The sequence below is a fragment of the Oncorhynchus tshawytscha genome, linkage group LG17, assembly GCF_018296145.1.
Source record: "Oncorhynchus tshawytscha isolate Ot180627B linkage group LG17, Otsh_v2.0, whole genome shotgun sequence".
NCBI lineage: Eukaryota > Metazoa > Chordata > Actinopteri > Salmoniformes > Salmonidae > Oncorhynchus > Oncorhynchus tshawytscha.
Window position 1 is genome coordinate 9979007 of NC_056445.1, and position 19375 is coordinate 9998381.

The 19375-nt window shown below is 41.5% G+C and overlaps 2 protein-coding genes across 17 annotated transcripts in view; one reads left to right on the forward strand and one right to left on the reverse strand.

Moving 5' to 3' along the window:
* Positions 1 to 1595: 1595 nt before the first annotated feature.
* Positions 1596 to 7917, reverse strand: LOC112216832. Of its 4 annotated transcripts, none has more exons than XM_042300112.1 (5): positions 7032 to 7917; positions 6436 to 6488; positions 6250 to 6353; positions 4093 to 5710; positions 1596 to 4044 (listed from the first exon to the last, which is right to left on the reverse strand). In XM_042300112.1, exons 1-5 carry the CDS (start codon positions 7841 to 7843, stop codon positions 2483 to 2485), a joined length of 4149 nt encoding a protein of 1382 aa, XP_042156046.1. In that variant the 5' UTR covers positions 7844 to 7917; the 3' UTR covers positions 1596 to 2482. The 4 variants fall into 4 exon arrangements, with proteins under 4 accessions (XP_042156046.1, XP_024232707.2, XP_042156047.1 ...); XM_024376939.2 differs by having other exon boundaries at positions 1596 to 3751; positions 3809 to 5710; positions 7032 to 7916; XM_042300113.1 differs by having other exon boundaries at positions 1596 to 3700; positions 3758 to 5710; positions 7032 to 7916.
* A 2956-nt stretch (positions 7918 to 10873) lies between these two features.
* LOC112216834 (forkhead box protein P2-like) overlaps positions 10874 to 19375 on the forward strand; it is a 122234-nt gene continuing 113732 nt past the window's right edge. For 8 of the 13 annotated variants that reach the window (XM_042300117.1, XM_042300121.1, XM_042300119.1 and 5 more), the window contains exon 1: positions 10935 to 11322. The gene's annotated coding sequence lies outside the window, so the exon portion shown is untranslated. The other 5 variants (XM_042300114.1, XM_042300120.1, XM_042300118.1 and 2 more) reach the window with 2 other exon arrangements.

Below are 19375 nucleotides of genomic sequence, written 5' to 3' on the forward strand. Positions count from 1 at the left end.
CTGTGTGTGTAGTCAGCTGTGTGTGTGTAGAGTGTAGTCAGCTGTGTGTGTAGAGTGTAGGCAGTGTGTGTGAACCCGTTGCAAACAGTGTCACTGTTCTTTCCAGATTCGGAATATGTTGGACTAGCCGGGGTCAGGCAGCTCTGTGATTCCTCAATGCAGTTTCCTGACGAGCAGCTCCAACTATGCCAGCCTTAGACTCGATCGACGCCAGCCCACCAAAGGTCAGCAGTCACAATGCAGCAGACTGGATCAAGTGACTACCCTTACTGCAGTATCAGTCAAACTACTGCTTTATCTTACACTCAAAAGCACCTACGTGCACACGCACTAATGCATACGCACATACACTCTCACATATACATGCATACGTATGCATATGTGCACACACGCACTATCGTTCACACTCTCTCCCTCTTTCTCTCTCGCTCCCTCACACACTCTCTCTCTCTCTCTCTCTCTCTCTCTCTCTCTCTCTCTCTCTCTCTCTCACACACACACACCTACATTTGCGTAGTTGCACATTGAATACTTGTTCAACTTCCTTCTGAACTCTGAAAGATGTCAGTGTGATTTATCAGTTCATTAAATGAGGTCCCGAAGGGGGATGATGTGAATGCTGAGTCAACAATCGGCCTACCTAATTGTATGTGCATGCCCTGGATGCATTTTAAAGAGCGACTGAATGCACTGTTTCTGCATGTGATAGAAACAGGCATTTCAGAATTCGGAATTGGAATCATGCATGTGACAAGATATCAGTCTTGGGGATGTGGTTCCATATGGCAGTTATTGATGGTTGTCCCCCATGAGACACCATAGGAGCAAAGCCAGAATTACTTCCTCAAAATAGTCAGAAAAAAAATACATCTGTAATTAATTTTGAGTTTTTTGTAGAGGAGGATTTAGTCACGCAATCTTATATCTAGCTAAGGTGTTTGATGCAGTATTTCTCAAGTAAAAAAATGTGTGACCTATTGTCTTAGATAAACTTACGTAACAAAGTCAGATCCGCTATGCTGATAGGCAGGCCAGCTTCACTGCGCATGTTTTTTTTGCCCAGGTGTTGTTGACGCCTGCCAGATCTTTCAACGTCTTGATAGGTATTTATCAGCTAACCACATCATAACGTATTTTATAGCAATCTGTCAGTCGATGACACAGTCGATGACGTGGCACGCAACCATTGGTTGGCGCATGGATGCAATGTCTGAGCAGGGGATCGTGGCCACTGTCTGCGTAAGGATTCGTCAGAGGCGTGTAGTCCGTGTTAGTGGGCAGGTGAGCATTATCGCAATCAAAACCCAACCCTCAAGTAAGTCATGATGAACTCACAGTACATCACCTGCCAACTCTCCCATGAATTAGCCCTACTGGCCCTATATGGCTCGTCTGAGGACAGCAAGCACTTGGGGACTTGGGTAACGGAAGACATATCACGTCCACCATTTTACAAAAAGCTATAGCAGTGTACTTTCTGTCTCTTCACGTCATGATTAATAATACTGTTTTTGTGAAACTTTAGTGCAGTTTCTGAAAACTGTTGCAATGTTTCATATAAGGAGGTGAAAATATATCCCATAAAAATGTAAAAGTCAAGTACAGGACTTTTAATGGAAAGACAAAGTCACAGAAATCACACAACTTGATTATATCATCATCATCATCATCCTCATCTCCAATCCTTACAATGATTAAGTGATGAAAAAGTGCAGTCCATTTGACCTTACTATCTGTAGGCTACATGTCTGAGAGAGATAGGTCAGATGTGGGGCCAGTAAGTGATCTCCCAGGATCACAGAGATATTGTAATCTCATACGTCTGCCTAACACATACGCCAGCCCAATCAACTGCGGCCAACATGGATGTGTGACTTATACATTTCAAGTTCATTACAGAGGTGCGATATGACGACCATATCATATCAGCTAGTCTAAGTTAAAACATTTGAACTACAGTGCAGCAATGACTATGCAAGACAATCTTTAGTCAGCGTATAAGACCTGGGGAAATCTGGAAAGCTTTCTGTTGAATATGTTATCATTGTTGAGGAAAGAAAAATGGAAAAAAGAAATAAAGAAACTCCACTTTCAAATCTCCAATGCCCCACACGGTTTACCTATCCCCTTTTGTTCTACATTGGAATAATGGATTTCGTTCTCCTTTAATAACTTTGGTACATTTTCACTTTTGATATTGGGCCCATAAAACACTGCAACAAGCTAAAACAAAACATGGCAACTCTTTATATTGAGTTGCTCTCAGACCTCTGTAGTAACACTGTCATTACACCAGTAACAACATTGTATTAACAAATGCATTATAGCTGCAATAGCTAATACTGAAGTACCATGTACAATAACAACAATGTTGCTACAGTAGTAGTTACAGGTATAAGAGTAACTTCATGTAAAGTGTTACCCAAATCATACACACACGTGCGCACACGCACAATATTATAATTCTTTACACACAAACACTTCACCTCTCTCCATCTATTCTGTCAGTCCCTGTCACGCGTTGCCTATCTGCCACACAGCACCACCAATACAGTGAGAACAAGTAGAGAGCAAAGCACGCTGGGAAATTATACACAAGAGTGGTAAAGAGAAACACTGCTACCAAAAGGGCATAGACTAGTGCTCTGGTTACGCTACTGAGAGAGATGAACATCCTCAACCATGCCAAGATGCTGCTGGCAGCATCCTCCACTTTCTCAGGGGGTGGGGGGCTCGTACGGCTGCTGAGGGTCTCCTGATCCTCCCCTAATGACGATGGGTTTTGGGTTGACCCCTGACTGACCCCTGACTCACTCCCGTCATTGACCACTGTGTTAAATCTTGTGCTGAGGGAAAATGAATGAGAGAGGACAGTTGTTCCTCTGTTTGGAGATGACGCATATGCTTGGCCCATAGAGGGCTCTGCATTGCTACTGGGTGTAGTTAGGCCTTGTCTCGGTGTGAAGGTCAAATCGGGAACTGTACGTGCCTTCATGAGAGAATCTACCCAGGAGTCTATGTCAGTCACCGCTTTCTTAGTGAGACGTTTTGCCTGGTGGTTTGGTACATTTTGAACGACTTCAGGTACATCTGACAGTTTCTCCTCCTTCTCGTTGTCGTGTTCGGCTAAAGGACAATTATCAACCGTCTGCAAATATAACACCTCTTCTAACGTTTCCTCATTCAAACCTTTCTGTTCTCTGAACAACTCATCTTCGCCCAACTCTACCTCTTTTCCCACCCATTCTTTATCATCCTCCATAATAAGTTCTTTGGAGCCTTCTGACAACTTTCCATTTTTATCTTGTCTTGGTCCTTCAACATTTTCCATTGTCACCTCATGCTTTTCCTCCTTTTCTGTTGACACCTCCTCACTCTCATTTCGGGTGTCTGCGGTCTCATCCGTTAAGTCCTCCACTTCTTCCTTTTCTGGAGTTTCCATACTTATTTCTTCATTTATCTGTTCTGTGTCTCTCTGTCTGGACATTTCGGCCACGACATTTTCTGTCTTTTCCACTTCTCCTGTGTCCTTTTCCCTGAACACTCCGGGCTCTGTTAGGTTGTGCGTTGATGAATCTTTATCCATATCTATGTCTCTGTATAGCTCTTCTTCATTTACGCTCTGATAGATATCTTCTTCTTGTATTATATTTGACCAGAATCCCTCTTCGTGTGTTTGGTTGGATCTGAATTCCTCAACCTCTTCTAGGTTCTCTCTGTCTCTCTGTTCTTCATCAAACTGTCTGAATTCCTCAACCTCTTCTAGGTTCTCTCTGTCTCTCTGTTCTTCATCAAACTGTCTGAATTCCTCCAATTCGTTTGATCTGAATACTTCATTGGGTGTTTGGTTCGGTCTAAATTTTTCGGCAAATGTCCGGCTCTCTCTGTCTAGCTCTTCATCTTCATGACTCAGGCGCAATTCTTTGTCTGTATGGCTCGGTCTGTCATCTTCATGACTCAGGCGCAATTCTTTGTCTGTATGGCTCGGTCTGTCATCTTCATGACTCAGGCGCAATTCTTTGTCTGTATGGCTCGGTCTGTCATCTTCATGACTCAGGCGCAATTCTTTGTCTGTATGGCTCGGTCTGTCATCTTCTTCATCTTGATGGCTTGGTGAGAATTCCTCTTCCATCTCAATTTTGTTTGGTCTTAATTCCTCTACCTCAGTTTGGTTCCAGCTGAATTCACCATCGAATGTTTGGTTCGGTCTAGATTCTTCGTCGTCTTCTTGATTTGATCGGAATTTCTCTGCCTCTGATTGATTCGGTTTTAATTCATCTTTCACTGTATTAAATGGTCTGATTTCAACTGCGTCTGATTTGTTTGGTCCGAGTTCCTCTTCGTGTGTTTGTTTCAGTCTGAATTCTTTTTTTTCTGTTTGATTGAGCCTGAATTCTTCTTCATATGTTTGACTCGGCCTGAATTCTTCCAACTCTGTTAGGTTCAGTTCTAAATAGATTTTGTCTCTTTGGAATTCATATTCCACTGCTGGACTCTGTCTATGCAACGCTTCTTCTGTGAGGTCTTGTGTGAATTCTTCTTCCTCTGGTTGGTTCGGCTTGAAAAGCTCATCCTCTTTGTAGGCCTGTGTGAATCCCTCCTCCACTCCATAGCTCTGTGTGTTTGTTTTATCCTCTGTCCTCTCTCCGACTGTCTCCCTAAATGTCACAGTATCATCAGGTGCTTTGTGCACGTTGCCTTTAACCTCTGCTACCACGTCGGACGAAAGCGTCTTGTCTTGCCTTTCTCCCTGACAGATTCTATCTACTGCATTGGCATTCTGAGATTCCGCCATTGCTGTCATATCTGTTGTCTCGGTCTCCCCCGAGCTTGTTACCGGCTCTGCTCTGTATGGTGTGAAAGGCTCCTCTCCTCTTCCTCCCCCCGCCTCCACGTGCTTGTGGCACTGAGCCGTGCTGTCAACAGACCCCCCGGCCACCCTTGCGGCACCCGAGGGAATGGATTCCTGTAGAGTGTCTGTTACAAGGATAGCCTCTGACCTTTGGGAAGGATTATAAACTAACGCTTTGTCGTTTCTGGGGAAGGTGACACCCGAGCTTGACAGTGGCTCCTCGGCACTGACCACAGGCATCACATGATTGTGAGCCCACGACGGCAATTCATCTACCGTGCAGTGGGTGTATCTTTGTGTATTTGAGTCCAAGTCATCCCCCTGTTGGTTGTCGACTTTTGAGGAAGCCTCAAAATCCTCAGTTTCGATTGAGGGGCAAACTGAAGTTGCCGACTGTAGCCATTCAGACTCTGGCACACTGGTAGTATCTTTGGAGTCTGTGCCATTGAGAAAGGCTTCCCACAGATCACAAACAGAGGTTTGTTCTCCCAGATTGTCCTCTGACTTGTCTGATGTGAGCTGAGGTGTGGTCCTTGTTCTAATCCAGTCATCCTCCTCTGGAGTCCCCACACGCACGTTATCTTTGCCCCAGTCCAGGGAAAGTAGGGGTATCTGGTGGTATGTCATTATTTGAGGGGTATCATTGGTTTGTTTCTTCTGGCGTAATCGTAGGAGACTGGAGGCGCTGTCCCCTAAGGGTTTGATTCTGATGTCTGGAAGTGAAGGTGGCTTCTCCAGTTCGTTATGTGGTAGCCCATTGGAAATGTGTTCCCGTCTTGCCGCCTGCTCTCGGCGAGAAAAGTATTCCTGCACTCGTGCTGAACAGGCCTTCCTTCGTCTGCTCCTCTGACTACCCCCCTGTCAGTCAACAAAGAAAGGAAAAGGGCATATTTAGGTTTGGACTTACTTAGTTGCCTTCACAAAATGTGTTTTAACATCTGATCTAACAAGGACTAATAGAAAACATATTTGAACTTATTGCAATAAAACAAATGTGTAAATTTGTAGAATATTGCAATGAGATTGGTACTTTGGTTGCAATACCATTTTTCTTTATACATACTTGCCCTCTGCAGTTACTAGTGGCACACATGACTGCAATAAAACGATGTATGTGATGCTCTCAAGTATCATGTAAAATGCCTCACTGTCTCCTCACGTACTGTGCAGTATGTTACACTGACTCACGTGTAACTAGCTGAAGTACAGACATACCTTACTGCAGAAAGAGCATGGTTGGTAATAACAGTCAAACATGTATTAACTATATGTATTTTATGGCGAGAAATGTGTTAAATATTGTTTTGTGTCAAATGTGTATGTGGCAGTTGCAAAGCACCCCACCCAGGACATGTCAAAATGTTTACCAGCCCTTTAGTACAAATGATTGACCTCACCAAATTTTTGTGACGGTAATCCTCATGATGCAGAATAGAGAGCAGATGCTCTGCGTTTTCCACTTTTTTCCTGCCAGTCCCCTCTGCTCTGTGTGTGGCTGAATCTGGAAAATAAATTGCTCACAGACTCAGATTCCCAAGCATGGCGTTCACATTTCACAGACATAATATGAGCGATATACACACCTGGAGCGTCTGTAGTGGCCTCCGCGGGGTTCTCCTCAGCACTGTTCATCTTACTGTCAACACAGAGGACAGACCAAATGACATGAAATGTTATGGGGCAAAACAATAAGGAATTACTGTTCCTCGAGAACCAAAACACAGAGGTTGTTAAGATTTTGGTCCTAAAGTAAAATAAAAAAATAAAAATGGAAACATTTTATTTCCCAGTCAATATCAGACGTCATGGAAAGCTGGACTGAGACTAGATCCCATGGGGAGCTATTTGATACTGTGGCCGAGCACAACGGACATCTCTGAAAAAGCTAACTCCAACATTCATGCACAGGTGATCCATCTAGAATAATAGAAAGATTTTTTTCCCCATATATATATATATATATATATAAATGTGTCACACTAATAATCAAATATTTTCCTATTTCACTAAGAGATAATAATATGTTTTAAGCCTATTACTCAATTTGCTGTCAGAACTACTTGTTTGTAATCTATGCTATAGTGACTAATACTTAGTTATTTAATACTTCAGTAATAGTGTGTTTCTATCGCTTACTGTCAGCAGAGGGAACAACAATAGGACCGCGGTGACTCCTCACCTGTTGACTTTCAGACAGGTTCTCTTCTCTCTCCAGTTATTTACTTCCTCTAGCTGAGGATCCATTGCTATCAGATCTCTGCCTCCCTTTTTGTGACAGAACAGCACATAGTTCATGTCACTGTTGTTTGCCCAAAAAGTGCCCACTGATGTCTCGTATCTGAGGCAGAACTCCACTCTGGTTCCCTCCATCTCAAAGGGCGGCACGAGGGTAAGCCTAAACGCAAACCTGTCTGTTGTTCCATCGCTGGAGCCCGGGACGTACTCAGCCAGCAGGTCAAAGTTGGTCTTCCAGCTATCCAGACTGATCCGGATATAAAGGGATTTATTGTAGCACAGGTTCACCACCCTGACAATACCCCTGAGCGCGGTCGTGCCAGGAAGTAACTCAATGCTCTCCAGCTCCAGCTTCTGATCCTGGAGTCTCTGTTCGAGTTCCTCCGGAGACGAGGGCACGGTAAACAGAGATGACAGGAAATACTCGTCCGGTTCTTTAACTTTGACCTCGGGCTCCGGGGGGTCAGCAACCTCTGCCCCCGTCAGGTCTGTACTGTCAAACTCTTTGACGTATACCAGATCCAGACCGAAGGCGTCAGCAAAGGACACCTTCCTACGGATGACGGCCAGGGGCTCGGGCTCCGAACCATCTGACTCGTCCGACTCGTCCGTGGCGCCTTTCTGTGTGTATCGGCTTCCTCGCTCCTCTTCCTCCCTCACTCCCCCCTCGTTAATATCCCTGCTTCCCCAGGTTCTGGTGTCTGGAGCCTCCATGAAGTTTGAGGGCCCGAGAGGCCTTGGATCGTCTGTAGACATCAGTGGGCTGGCTGTCTGTCTACATTGGGAAGGGAGGACAGAACCAGAGTGCCCCTGGCTGTGGCGACACTCGAGAGGACGTGAGTTGACATACGGGGTCCAGTTACAGCTGAATATTGTGGTGTAAGCCAGGCCTATTAATAGGTCTCATACAATATGCTAGTCTGGCCCCTGCCATCCGTCCCAACATAACGTCTCTCATATCTGTGGCAATAAAGAAATGTACCAGTAATAACTAAAACAATAAACTGAAATGAGTACATTTAAGACAGAGGCAAAAAATGTATATTGAACTCATCTGTGCGCATCTATTGAATGACAGAATGAGATCATCACTTACTAGTAGTGTATGGTGTTTATGGTTGCCCAGACTGCAAGTGTTGCATGCAGTTTGCATCTGTCACTTGCAGGTATCGATAAAGTCCTCCAGACATGGATCAAAAGTGGTGCCAGGGCCAAGTCTCAATCCTGTGGATTCATCATCTCTCCTATACCCTCTTGTCATCGTGTTACTATAATCCCCCAAGCCTCAGGTTATTGAGGACAAAGAGATAGGACTTAGAAAATTAAGCAACTTCAGAGGAAATTATTGTACAGTAGCCAAGCTCTCCCTGGCTCTCAAACAATCACCTCTCTGATGACGATGCCAGAGTAACATCTACCTTGTAAAATGACATTTTCATTCCTTGAATCTGGTCAGATAGGAGATGTAAGTACACCTGTAAATCTAACATACCCCTTTCAACAGGCTGTAGGCCTAGATATACAATACAGCCCAGGTATGTAGACCGGTTTCACTCTCAATGGATTCTTTGTGTAAGGTTGTTAATGAATCTCGATGGATTCTTTTAGAATTGAATTTTCAACATGACAACAAGACAGTGCATTTTTATTTTATTTTACCTTTATTTAACTAGGCAAGTCAGTTAAGAACAAATTCTTATTTTCAATGACAGCCTAGGAACAGTGGGTTAACTGCATGTTCAGGGCCAGAACGACAGATTTGTACCTTGTCAGCTCAGGGTTTTGAACTTGCAACCTTCCGGTTACTAGTCCAACGCTCTAACCTCTAGGCTACCCTGAAATTTGGTATTTCTACATAAAATGACATGAAACTGAAATGAGTATGATATTTACTGTACTGAATAATCAGATCAGTGTATGACCAAAGACGGTTTCTTCCATGCCCAAGTACTTTGACACAGCATTAGGTCATCTACTCAGCACACCATGTCTGACCTCAACATATATGACTTTTGATCGCTTATATGCATTTCAACATCATCAAATGCATTAGGTTAGGTAAAGTCAATAATAGCTCGGTATACAATACACATTTGTTAGCGTATTATAAGACATGCAGTACATACCTGTGACCTGTGTGAATAAAATACACTAAATTACCAGTAGGTGGCAGCAAAGCACCATTTTCCACACATCAGCGATATCGTTTTTTTTTATACTTCAATGACATCCGAAATGATCTTTCCTCCTATTTATAGAAATTATGATGGAATGCTCAATCTCACTTAGAACCTTCCAAAATGTCATGGAATTGGATCTTTTACGAAAAACATATTGTATTTTAAACAATTTAAATATTTTAATCGTAATCGTCGTTTATAAAATATATATGAATGTATTTAATGGTGTATGTACAATATTCCCTTTTATATATTTCTCACACATGCACATACAGATTATCTGGTGTAAATTGCAAGTTTTCAATTGTTTACAAGTTTGACAATGATATGTAATATTTGTTTTTGACGTAAGATTATTGTGTATTTGTTGTGCACAACAAAACGGAACAATAAAATACCAGAAGCACATCCCTAACATTTAAACAAAGTAGAGGTTTGAACGTCACATTGAAATTAATGTACCTTCTTTATACACATAAAATCGGAAGCAAGTGATTTCAATCAACCTTTTAATCAACACACAATTGTTTCAGTTTCATAAAGCCGAATTTGTAATTTAATATATATATAGTCCAAAATATATATATATATAAAATATATATATATATATATGAAAATGTGTTTTTCGTAAAACAAACAACTTTCACCCAGTAGTGTATCTATAGGGAGAGTAAATAAAGACGACATACAACAGGTCAGACCTTGAACGTCAATCTCTGCGGTCCACACCGGTCAATCTCTGCGGTCCACACCGGTCAATCCTGCAGGTTCACTGCAGTGGACAGTGCGTTATGACAAATACTTTTAACATTTCTAAAGGTTTAAAACATTAATAGATGTCTTAATAGCGCTGGTCCAATTTGAGATGTTTTACAAACACGACTGCTCAAACTGCAATGGCACAAGGATTACTATTAAGTATATTGATCACGCATCAATAGATCGAACGTCTTATCATCACCATGTACATGTCAACAATAGCTATATTAATAGTTTCTTCTGATGATTGTTTAAAAAAAATCTCATCTCATCCTGAATCATAGCCTATTTTAAAATATCTATTCTTCACATGAAAATATAGTAAATAGTTCTTTCAAAAGAGTAGAATTACCTCAAATATTATAACATCCCGTTAGGCTATATATTTTTGCTAATGCATTTTCTTTGCGCTGACATTACCAATATGCGCCCTTAGTTGGGACTGATTAGTTAGCAAATGTGCACTAAACGTTTTAGTATTTGCTGTTTGATGTATAGATGATTTATTTTCATTGTGTGCACAAACCTTCCAAATAAATATCCGTATTGATGCTCACGTTGATTCATATCTGTTTAAGATCAGTAGGTTAGTCTACAAATAACAATGCATATGTTTATTATACAATATAATACACCTTATTTGGATATTTAAATACGTTTCTCTCCAGTGGCCGACTATATAGATTAACTCTACAGTAGATATGGGAGCTGGCTTCATCTGGAAACAAGATGTAACTGGCAATGGGACTGTTTGCTTATCTTTGACTTACAACAAAAAAAACAACCGTGTAACTTCCAAAATAGTTTTTTTGTTTACAAAGCAGGTGGACGTGACGTCATATGGGGGGGGGTCGTAGCGCTCCAAAAAAAAAAAAGAATAACATTCAACTCCGGGTAAGTGCCTCCCCTGGGGCTGTATTGTAATAAGATAGTCCAAAATAGTTCGTGGAATACATCTCGATGTATTGAATCGCATTGCGAAAACAAGCTACTTCTTCGCATTGCGCGTCATGCGAGAGTATTCAAACCGGACTCGGTGTACTGCCTTTTCTGTTACATTAGTAATAACAGCAGCATTGACTGGAGACAGCAGGAGTGCAAGACAACGCTTGTATGAGTGCAGCGCCAACGGAGGAATATTTGAGTTTTTATTTACTCTACGGCTTGTTGTTCATTTTTTTCTGCTTTATGGTTACTTGTACAGTCACGTGTGAAGATTTCTTGAAGCTGAACGTACACCAACTTCTTCTCACGTGGTGGCTCTTGTTTTCCTGGAGGAAATAAACCTGCGTTTTGGTAAGTTTGAACCAAAGTGTTTCTTTCTACCACCCTCTTTGAGTTTCACTGATTCTCTTCATCGATTCTTTACTGTCCACTAACTTAAATGATGAAGCCATAATTTGTGCGGATGATTGTGAACAACTTCAAATCATCCCAACAACTGCATATTGCATATGTATGTATATATATATATATATATATATATTACATAGTTCATGTTGGTTCCTTTCATGTACTTCACACAATAGTCGACTTGTGCTTTTTCGTTGCCAAGGACCCTCAAGCAACACTGTCCAGCGTGTGCAGCCAATAGGGAGGATAGAACTCTTCTATAGATGACCACTGGCTCGTTGAAGCCGATATGCAACAATGTATCCTATGCGTCTTTCTTTTCAGTATATCAAAGATGGAACTATGTATTGCCATTAGCACTAATAACAATACAATGAAACGTTATGGAAGACCATTTTTGCATAGGTTGAAAAGTCAGGTAGAATAGTTGTAGATAACCAGTTGAAAGTAGCCTACCAATTCAGAGATGTATTAACTTATTCTGATGTTTTTGAATGAATAAAAATACACATTTTTAAAAATTTAATAGTCATAGTCACATTCATTCACTGGAATGGAATCTCAAAGTAGTCTCATTTAAATGTAACAATTCAAGTTAGAAATGAAATATTTTTTGGCCATTGAATATAATGATCATTTGGAATGTACAGCATTCACCACTATCTTATTAACATGCAGATATTGGAAAACGTTTTTTTTTTCTCTAAAACTAAAAGTTGAGCTATTATAACTGATTCGTTGATAATAATGTATTGCAATCTAGTTTACTATCTGTGTAATGAGAATTCGCAGCAGTGTCGTTATCAGTTGCGACACAGTTCTTACTATTATCATCACCTTCTACTACTATAGTACTACTACAGTAACTTACTTTACTATTATTTGATGTTCCTTTTTACACTACAGTTACTATTACTATTACATTACTATTGCATTACTATTGCTTCTGGCTACCAACTGCTGTTGCTGCTCAGACTACCAAAGCTTAAAATGAATGCAAACGTATAATAGTATAACTAGTTGTACTGTTATTGTTGTTGATGGCGATGATGATAAAGATCAATGGGTAACACCTTACCGTTGCATTCTTGCTCCATTACAGCATATTCCATATCTTCACAGCCCAGATATAAAATGAGATGCCAGTTTCAGTATTATCCTCATAGTTCTTAATGAGCACGATGGACTTGTAGTTTGGACGATGGGTTCCTACACCTCGGTTAAGGCCCCCCCCACCCCTTAAAAACACTCTGAAGTACCTCTCTACTTTAGTTAGCGCTGCACCTAAATCGATAGCCTAGGTGTAGCTTTTTTCTTTCTTATAGAAACGCTAACAAAGTTCCCACATGGCCTGTGATCAGTTTTCACCCCTGGTGGATTAACACGACTGAACCTTTTTGTTCAAGCCGTGGGTGCACAGGTGTTCCCCAGCCTGAAATGCAGGTGTGCTCCACTGTTTCATCACTCAACACTTTTGCCCTCATTTTAGGACCATACTTTTGTCAACTCCTTGTTTGGAACCTCTGTGATCATTGCCTGGTAGGAACTATATAAGTCTGTAGCTATAGAGGCCCCCTGTTTCAGGGCTTTTTAGTTTGTTGTTGACGGTCACTTTTGGGAAAGTAACCTAATATTTCACTCTGCTGTCTGCATCAAGGCTATATGGTTGAATGTGGACAAATGGTATCTGGCCAGCATTAGTAGCACGCTGCGCTTACTATTGTGTCACTCTGCATCCATTTTTTGATTGCTGCATTTATCATTTTGCGGTTTGCTGCTACATTATGGTAATATGAAAATTAATGTCCTCCCAAGGATTAATGTGTATACGTTTATCATACCTTTCAATCATTTATCAAAATTGAAGCTGCAATATGTAACTTTTGGGGGCATTCTGTCATTCTCATTGAAAGCAAGTCTAAAAAGCGGTAGATCTGTTCTATGTACGCTATTTCTATGCTTCCCGTTCATAAATTTTGTGATTGCATCATTTACTTTTGTTTTTCTACACTACCTTCAAACAGCTGAAAATACAATATTTTTGGTTATTGAAAAGGATAGCGGTTTCCACAGCGGTTTAGATGGTACAATGATTCTCGACAATCTACACTATACATTGCTTGTTTTGTCACATGAACTGAAATTAGGTGAACTATTAGAATTTTAGGAACCAGGAAGTGGCAGAGGAATTTCTGCATATTGCACCTTTAAGTTTTAGATTTCAGCCGACTGATAGGTTAATGCATGATTTTGGCATGATTTTGGCATTCTCTGGCAAAAAAATAAATGTATGCTAGTAACTGAGAAATAGTGTATGACTTGTTCTGTTTTTCATGTATATTGAGTTTTCCTTTAAATCATTCAAAGGACATGTCATGCACTGCATTCTGTCTTTAGAATAAAGTACATATGGTTTTCTTTTAATTTATTACAGATCAACTTTGAAACAAATACCTACTTTTTCATTATATGAACTCTAGCCTCTCTCTTAGCTTTTGTATCGTATCACCACCCATCCCCCCAGCATCTCCTTTTGAATAAAACTGGCAGCTTGCTCAACCTTAGAGGTGTTGCTCTGTTTTTTGGGGGGGGAAAAGGAAAAACAAAAGGGTGGAGCACCATAGTTTCATTTTGTCTAAATATGAGCATTGTACCCTGTCTGTGTTTTAATTTATGGGTAAGTCAACTCTGCTCTCTAAGCCAATTAAACTGGAAAGCTCTCTGTTTTTATCCCGTTAACTTCATAGAAATGTTTCCATGACAACCTCCATGCAAGTTAAAGCAACCAGAGGTGATCAAGTCTTTTTTTCCCCTCCATCCCTCCCTCCCTTCCTTCAGAAAGAATGGAATTTGTGTTGACAGTTTTGGCCTTTAATGGCACTTTTGTGCTGTGTGAACACATTTGTTTACCAGGATCATATGCTCCTAGCTGTCAGCCTAGAAGAGATTGACTTCTTAAGATAAAAGAGTATATAGCATGCTTAAGAGGCCCCCAGGCACTGTAATTATCCACATAATGGTAATGGTGTTTTGTGTGCCCCAGTAACGAAGAGGCCGAGAGCTCAGACTTTTTTTAGTTGCGCTCTGGGTCACTTCTATAAGCTGGACTTTCTGCTGTTCTGGATAAGTAACACTGTGGCTTTTGGCCAAGAAAAGCTTGTGTTGGGTGGAGTCAGAGGTTACGGATTCAACTGAGATTGCGGTTTGACTCAAGACTCAAGGCTGTGTTAAGTGTTGTCTTTGAAACAAGTCTCAACCCCCCGACGGGTTTATTTTACACCGAGCATTTATTTGACTTTCCGGACAAGTTTGGAGGAGTGTCTCATTGCTCGTTGCGCTATGACTCATTTTAGAACAATGGGATACTGATAACTGTTCTCACTTGTCAGTTTGAAACACTTGCCAATATTTATATTTGTGTATAACAGTCCTAAATGCGGTGTTTTTAAGAAAGCAAGGTTTCGAAATATCACGTTGTACGTCACCATGCCACGATCTCAGGGTTGTTGCACTACAAACAAATGACCAAACACATGTGCGCTGCAGGTTCAGCGGGTTCCCAAAACCTCATAATGACTCCTGTATTTTAACAAAGAATAGAACCTACGCAAACGGCAGCATGACTTGCGACTGATGTAAACAAACTTGCTTTACCACTAACCAACAAAGCATTGTTACCATTGCAGTCTACCAACGCAGTCCTGCTGTATCGGCTCAAGCTAAGGCCTAGCAGTAGATGCTTGATCATGACCTAGACCTTGACAATTGAACCACCTTTAAAAGGCCATTAGTTCTACCTGTTACGTGGACTTGCTGCATTTCAACCTGCATTATCTGTACAATTGTGTGATTTCTGTTTTAGTTGTTTGATTCCCATGCGAGAATAGATTTGATAGTTTTGGGTCACTTCTTGTTCACGTTTTTCTCCTGTTTCTGCAGCCAACACTTGTTTACTCTATATGACAGAGATGGGCAACTCCAGTCCTCGGGGGCCAGAGTGGTGACACTTTTCCCCCCATCCCTAGCACAGCTGATTAATCTAATTGCATTTTAAACTGAAGATCACTATTAGTTGATTACTGGAGTCAGTGTGAGAACAATCAGGCCCCCAAGGAATGGAGTTACCCATCCATTCTCTATGCTATGGTCACAGCAGTGTAAAATAATACCAGCTTTTTGCTTTTCTTTAAGTCACGGTTGGATGGAGAAAGAAGGGACAGTGTACTGGACTGGTGTGAAAGAATGTGTTGGTTGCAAGGTCTTGCCCTATATCAAAGATGGAGGGTCACTCATAGCGAACGGCAAGGTCGCCATCACTCAGGCAAAATCTGCCACCACCCTGTCTGCATCACTGTAAACAACCACTCACATCAGACAGATTGAGAAATAACAGGGCTATTGTCTTAACTCTACAATTGTTTGACGGTTAATTGAGAAACAAAATTGTGTAATGAGTCATGTCTAGATCTGTCATCTTACAATCTGATTAAATTGTTGGTCAAATGAACATGGCTTTTTTAAACACCTGGGGCTCATTGAAGTTGTCCTTTTAGGAATTCTAGAAAAAAAAGGGAGGGAATGGCTAGTATTGATTTGAAGCAGGCACGTGCTGCTCAAACAGCAGGAACACAAACAAACACTGACCTTCCTCTCACTGGTGCTGTGTGTCTCTGAGGACAATTCTGTAGGGGAGAGAGAGATGGGGGGGGGGAGAACTGTTTATTTCAAACATGTTGTAAAAACACAGGATTTGTGAGGGTAATGCTTTTTGACAGGCACATTAGGCTGCAGAAAGAGCATCGAGCTCGGGGCTTCGGGCATATGGTGCTGCCTTCTGCCGGCGTTGCTCTACAACAAGTTACAACACTCTGGCAGGGTCACGACTGTCTCAGGCTTGTTCCTTCTGTCTCACTGGCTCGTCTAAATAAAAACAGCCAGGGAGAAAAACAATAGGGCTTTTGCAGCTTTTGTCTTTCAGAAATACATGAATGCACTTTAAACAACAAAAAATGACATTCTTGGCTATGATTTTTTACAGTGATATAAAAGGGAGGCAATTTTCAGAAATATGCCTAGCTATTTGGTGTTGTGTCTTTGATATCATGGCCACATTATAATATCTACTGCATGTAGGCTAGTTGATTAGATCATAAATGTCTCCAACAATCCTATTAGCACATTCTAATAGTTTGAATACTTTAATGATTTGCCAATGTATAACAGGTGACATTACAAGTGTAAAAGCTATTTACTAGCTCGCTATTAGTAACACTTCATACCAACATTTTGCCCGCTATAGAGTTTCCTCAAACTTGTCCGTGGACAGTAGGCCTAGTTCTTTTTGTCGTAGGGCCATAGTTTTATATCCTGTAATTTCAGAGGGATGGACTTGGACATCATGATGTGAGATGCTGACGCAGTGTTCTGGTTAGAACAGAGGGGATTGGTTGAGAGTAATTATAGGCTACTGTGCGGCTTGTAGGGTTCCCCTGGATGACAGGGCCATGAGCCTTCATTCAGCCACTTTTATAAAAGAAATGGCCACAACATATGGCCGCAGCAAAACAATGGTTTATTTTTAGGATATTTGATGGGTGGTTTTTGATTTAGATTGTCACTTCTGGCAACCAGCAAGGCAGATGGTGTAAACTTGAGTGCCCATCAGAGCCTAAATACCTTCGGGCAGCTGCTGCTAATAAACTTTCTTTTGTGCATTTATTTCCTTCTAACATGGTTTAGGTCAAGCGCAGTCAAACCTGTTACAACACCTGTTTCTGCATATGTAAATCTGTTGTTTTGTCATTTCATTAGACAAGAAAAAAAAGGCAGAGGTCACTCGTGGTTGCAAATGCAGCTGGCACTGAGCCTACTTGGCACGGTACAAAGAGAAAAGGGGGAAAATACCAAGAGAGAGAATGAGGGACGGAGGGATAAAGAAGTAGAGAACACTGGTTTCTGTAGGAAAGCCACAAGGCCATAGGATGCTTCCTCTGTTGTAAGCTCTATATCTGGAAGGCTGCCTGCTATTCTGAAGAGAATGGAGTGGCTCCCAGAGACTACAGGACAGGGAAGAGAAGGCGTTCTCTCTCTCTCTGTCTCTTTTTCTCTTTCTCCCTGTGAGAGTAGCAGTGAGGCAGGACATGCCCAGGAGCCAATGACTGGCACATGTGTGGCTGCCACGCGCCACACACTTCCCTCCCAACCCACCCATCATCTGGTGCCCCCCTGTGGCTCTCGCCTCTCAACCACATGTGCCAGGGTCTGTTTGGGCTCAGGGGCTAATTGTTCTTTGGTAAACTAAACTGCATGCTTGTTCGGCCCCGACATTAAAACCGAGATGGGAATGAAGATCGTGCTCTTTTTAAAGCAGTTATTTTTCATGAAATCTTGAAGGTTTCATTTATAATCTGGTCTGTGTAGCTGAATGTAACAAATACACCATGCAATGAAAGGTTATTGCCTAAACGTTGTTCAAAAGCTTGGAAGATTAGTGTTTTTTCTGTGCAGAACTAGAGCAGGGAACATAATATGGCTCATTCTTGCATTTGGATGTCATGCTCCTTGTGAGAAATGGACTGACATGTGTCCAGAAACAATGTTTATTGCCTTGTCTTTCCATCTGTCCTCCATCCTTTGGTGATAATGAGGTATTTGAGGCACTTAATGTTGAAGTGTTGCTGATGTTGATGCTGTGAAGCCAATGTGTAATAGAATACATTATATTCTGTCCCACTCCATTCCACTGTCTCCAGTAGTCTTGACAAACCTGGGGTTGTATTGGCCCCATGCAGTGAGCTGGTCTCATGTGGCCCTACAGAGCCACACCTCCTATAGCTGTGGGTTGTTCTGATTTGTAGCGCTTCCTCTTTCTCTTCACACAAGCAGCCAGACAGGAAGCATTAAAAACAGGCACAAACCCCCTCTGATACGGGAGTTCATTAGAGATGGGCCTTTGATGGGCCTCCTTTTTAAGTGACTACGGTTTCAAATACCTTGATGTAGAAGCTTAAGAAGCCATTGTTGCAGTAAGCCCTCCTTTTGATGCGACTTATTTAGATCTGCATAGTAAATCAAGGAGAGTAAATAGCCAGGCAGCAGATGGAAGCACGGAGATAAGGCCCCGGCCCGAACAATCGCGTTTGTATTTTGTTATGATGTTGACAGCAGCTAAAACTCACTAATCTAGCTCCACTGATCTGCATTTCAAAGAAATCTCATTTAGCAGCGGGGAGGATAAAGTTCTTCTCATTGTGTCCATTTTATTGCGTTCTCCGTTAATTTATCTGCTGGCAGATTTAACGTTCACCGGGGCTCGGGGAGGGTGAGAGGAGAGAGAGCGGCGTGCGCTGTGGCGGCGGCGTTGCAGAGAGAGGGGGTCTTAAATTCTGTGAATGCGGTAGCGTCTAGACTGTGAGCCCAAGGTAATTACACGTCCGGTGATGAATAGAATGAGTTTGAAGACTCATCTTTGTTCGGGGGCCTGAATTGCTCGCCTAGCACCGATAAGGAGCATTTGGTTCCCTGTAGAAAATATTATTGGCGTTAACTTTTCCGTAAGCCCCCACCGTCGTAACACAGGGATGGTATTTACGTTAAAGATAAAATGATTGTGTACAGTAATCTGACTTGTTAGCATAATGTCCCTCTTTCATCCACAGACTCTTCTTCTATAGCCGCTGTGGAGGTATTTCTGCTTTCCGTTTTAAATAGTTTATCTTGACTAAGCGCAGCGCTTTATGTAAATAGCCAATGGTATTATTAGGCCCCTTGAATGCTTGAATGCAGTCTGTATTTATAAGTTGATAGAATTTAAAGATCATTTTTTGTATTTAGGCTAAGCGTAAAGATATGTGTGATATTTGTAAATCTCTTGATTTGGTCACACAGACTAAGAGCATTCTTGTTGCTTTTCCTCATGAATAGGGTATTACGACTTCACAGGCCAACGCTGTATTAAATTTAACTCGGCAAGTCATTTTGGATGAATGGAACAATT